Below are 2,831 nucleotides of genomic sequence, written 5' to 3' on the forward strand. Positions count from 1 at the left end.
TGTTTTATGAATAAACACGATGTTTTGGAAATATTTATCAAAAGAAATTTATACTATGTTGCGAATTACAATTTCGAGATAACCTTCTTTTATTTACGAACTTATGTCTTTGATGCTGAAATTGACAACTTTATAAAAATACATTTTCACTGAAATTATGAAATCTGGGTGTCGGAAAGGTGTAAAATTATTCTTCGGAAAAGAAAAAAACAGTAGTTGAGCTAGATAAGAAATTATACGGGGGCAGGCTCCTATGGAGAATTAACATTACTGGAAACAGGCCCTTTCAGTCAATTTGACCCTTTTTGGCCCTGCCCTTCAGGCCCCTGGGGGTTGGGGACCATATAATTCACAATTTTGGTTGACCTTTGGCCATGGAAGGTTTCTGCAAATTTTTATTGAAATTTGTTCAGGGGTTTTGGAGAAGTCGAAAATATAAATTGTTACGGACGCACGACACCGGACAAATGGCGATCGCAATAGGTCACTTGAGACTTTGTCTCAGGTGACATAAAAACATAACAAAAACAATAGGTCTTTTCACAAAATGTGAAAAGCCCTAATAAGTACATTTGTGTGACCACACAATGCACCAAAAATAGTGTGCGCACGTCATGCATACATCATGCACACATGGTGCGCACAACTGTACGATTTGGTATAATTGGTTGATCAATATTACAAAACAAAAAAAAAATCTGGAACCCTCGTATGGACTAAGGAACACTGTATATATACATTTCTCAACAAATTAATTAGTATTATGTTTGATTTTACGATGCGTGGTTACACAGCATTACAATGACCGTTAGACTAGTCAACAATGGGTTAAATTTAGCTTCAAGGTATCACAGAACAGGTAAATAACATTTTGATGACTGACCCGAGTTTCACCTGGCCGGTGCCTGACAAAGAGAGCTGACATGTGATACTGTAGGACCGTTATGTTATGGTAAATTAGTAGCATGTTAATTATCAACCTGTGTCTGAAGTCTGGCCTTTGTGATAGAGGTAGTATGTCAACGGAGGGTCCAGATCTGTAAACTGACTACAGATCACGGTGTAGTTGGTAATCAGTGTATATCCACTTAGAGGACTGACCACACATCCAGAGGTACTGACCGGAGGCTGGTTGATGGTGTCTATGTACTCTGTTACAGAGGGGTACACCTGTCACAATGAATGTTTGAAGTTACGAGGGACTCTATGGATGACAACAAGGAACTGTAACCAAGGTTAAATTAAATATGCCTCTCTGTATGTTATAAAATATCTACCCTCCCTGAAAGCAAAGACTTTTTTTTAATAAATGACACATCTCTCCATAAAAGGAAGAACTTTGCAGAATTGTACTCTTACATAATGTGTGGCATTCAGAAATCAGTTTACTTGGTTAAGGAGGTATTTTGTTAGCTCTGGTTGAACATTTTTCGATGACCATGTTAATAATATATGCTTAAGCTGTGATTTTGACTTTGAATGTAATTATGATTTAATTTAATTAAGTGACAGATGTCCGGAATAATTGTGTTAAGTTTCATCTGTTTTTTTAGGATCCTGTCAGTGGCCCATCGCAGGAAAATCACTACAGAACTCCACTGTAATTTTCTTACAAAAGACTATATATAGTTTTGACCTTTTTCGGCCCCCAAATCCATTAAAATCAAAAATCTTCAATAGAACTTTCAAATGACTGTTTCTTTAATTTTAAATACTTCCCCAGTACTATTATGTAAAAATTTGTTTGTGTTTTCAATTATGGCTGCGATGCTAACCAGTTAATATTTGCAGTCAATTTTGACAGATTTTCTCCTAGTTTTTCTCTTAGCTACCATAGAGCGCACTCTTGAACAAACTTTATATTTCTGCTAGAGATGTATTACAGGTGCCTACACATTATCCTTTGATATTAAGTTTGCTCAAGCATGCACTCTATACAGGCTCTTACAGTCACATACTTAACCATATTGAGGTAAATTTAATTGTTATCTACATACCAGTACAAGGAAATTATACGAGGAAGTGCCATTATATTTGTCAGTGACTTCTATGGTAATGTTAGTATTGTAATTGTCATGGCTGAGTCCGCCAGGTAACACAACATCGGAGAAATTAGCTGTGCCTCCTTCCCCTACAACTGAAATGCAATGTCAATGTATTGGTCACTGTGGTATATCATAAAACATGTTTATTTGTCAGAGCGACACATAGTGAAACAAGAGGCCCATGGGCCTTAATGGTCACCTGATATATTTATACAGAGAGTTGATTTTGTTTTTAACATGAACAGAATTATTATTCAAAGTGACAAAAAAACAATAAAACCACCTTATTCAATATCTAGCATACAGATTTAAGACTAAAAAGTATTTGAAACTAGCACCACTGATTCTAAACAAGGAAAATGAAAGAAATTTTAGCACACTGACTCCTTTGGACCCAAACCTACAGCCCTTGGGGGTAGGGCTGGCTCAAAATTTTATATTCAAAGTATCATTTGCCATTATAAACCATAATAAATTTTGCCGCCCCCCCCCCCAACTCCTTCCCCAGGGGGTAGGCGTGAGACCCTAGGGTCATAAACCTTAAGACCCTTCCATCTATGAGGAGTATTTGATTCTACCATATGTGGGTCTTGAGAAGAAGATTTTTTTAAATTTCAGTAAATTCGTCCCTTTTTGGCCCCACCCATCAACCCCTGGGGGTCAGTCAGAGCTGGTATGTGCTTATTATCAAACTGCTACCTAATACTGATAATGCTAACCCAAATTGAATTACTTCCAATGGAAATTAAACAAATGTTGGTCCAAAATGTGATTTCCCTATATAAA

General features: G+C 36.7%; 1 protein-coding gene across 1 annotated transcript in view; it reads right to left on the bottom strand.

Moving 5' to 3' along the window:
• Window positions 1-2,831, bottom strand: part of LOC110449923 (polycystic kidney disease protein 1-like 2) — a 141,469-nt gene that overhangs the window by 80,233 nt on the left and 58,405 nt on the right. The window contains exons 11-12 of the mRNA XM_021497099.1: window positions 1,998-2,137; window positions 981-1,170 (exon numbers count right to left, since the gene is read on the bottom strand). Of these exons, the coding sequence (XP_021352774.1) occupies window positions 981-1,170; window positions 1,998-2,137 (330 nt within the window). The remainder of the gene's footprint in view (window positions 1-980; window positions 1,171-1,997; window positions 2,138-2,831) is intronic.

The sequence above is a fragment of the Mizuhopecten yessoensis genome, unplaced genomic scaffold, assembly GCF_002113885.1.
Source record: "Mizuhopecten yessoensis strain PY_sf001 unplaced genomic scaffold, ASM211388v2 scaffold489, whole genome shotgun sequence".
NCBI classification, from domain to species: Eukaryota; Metazoa; Mollusca; class Bivalvia; order Pectinida; family Pectinidae; genus Mizuhopecten; species Mizuhopecten yessoensis.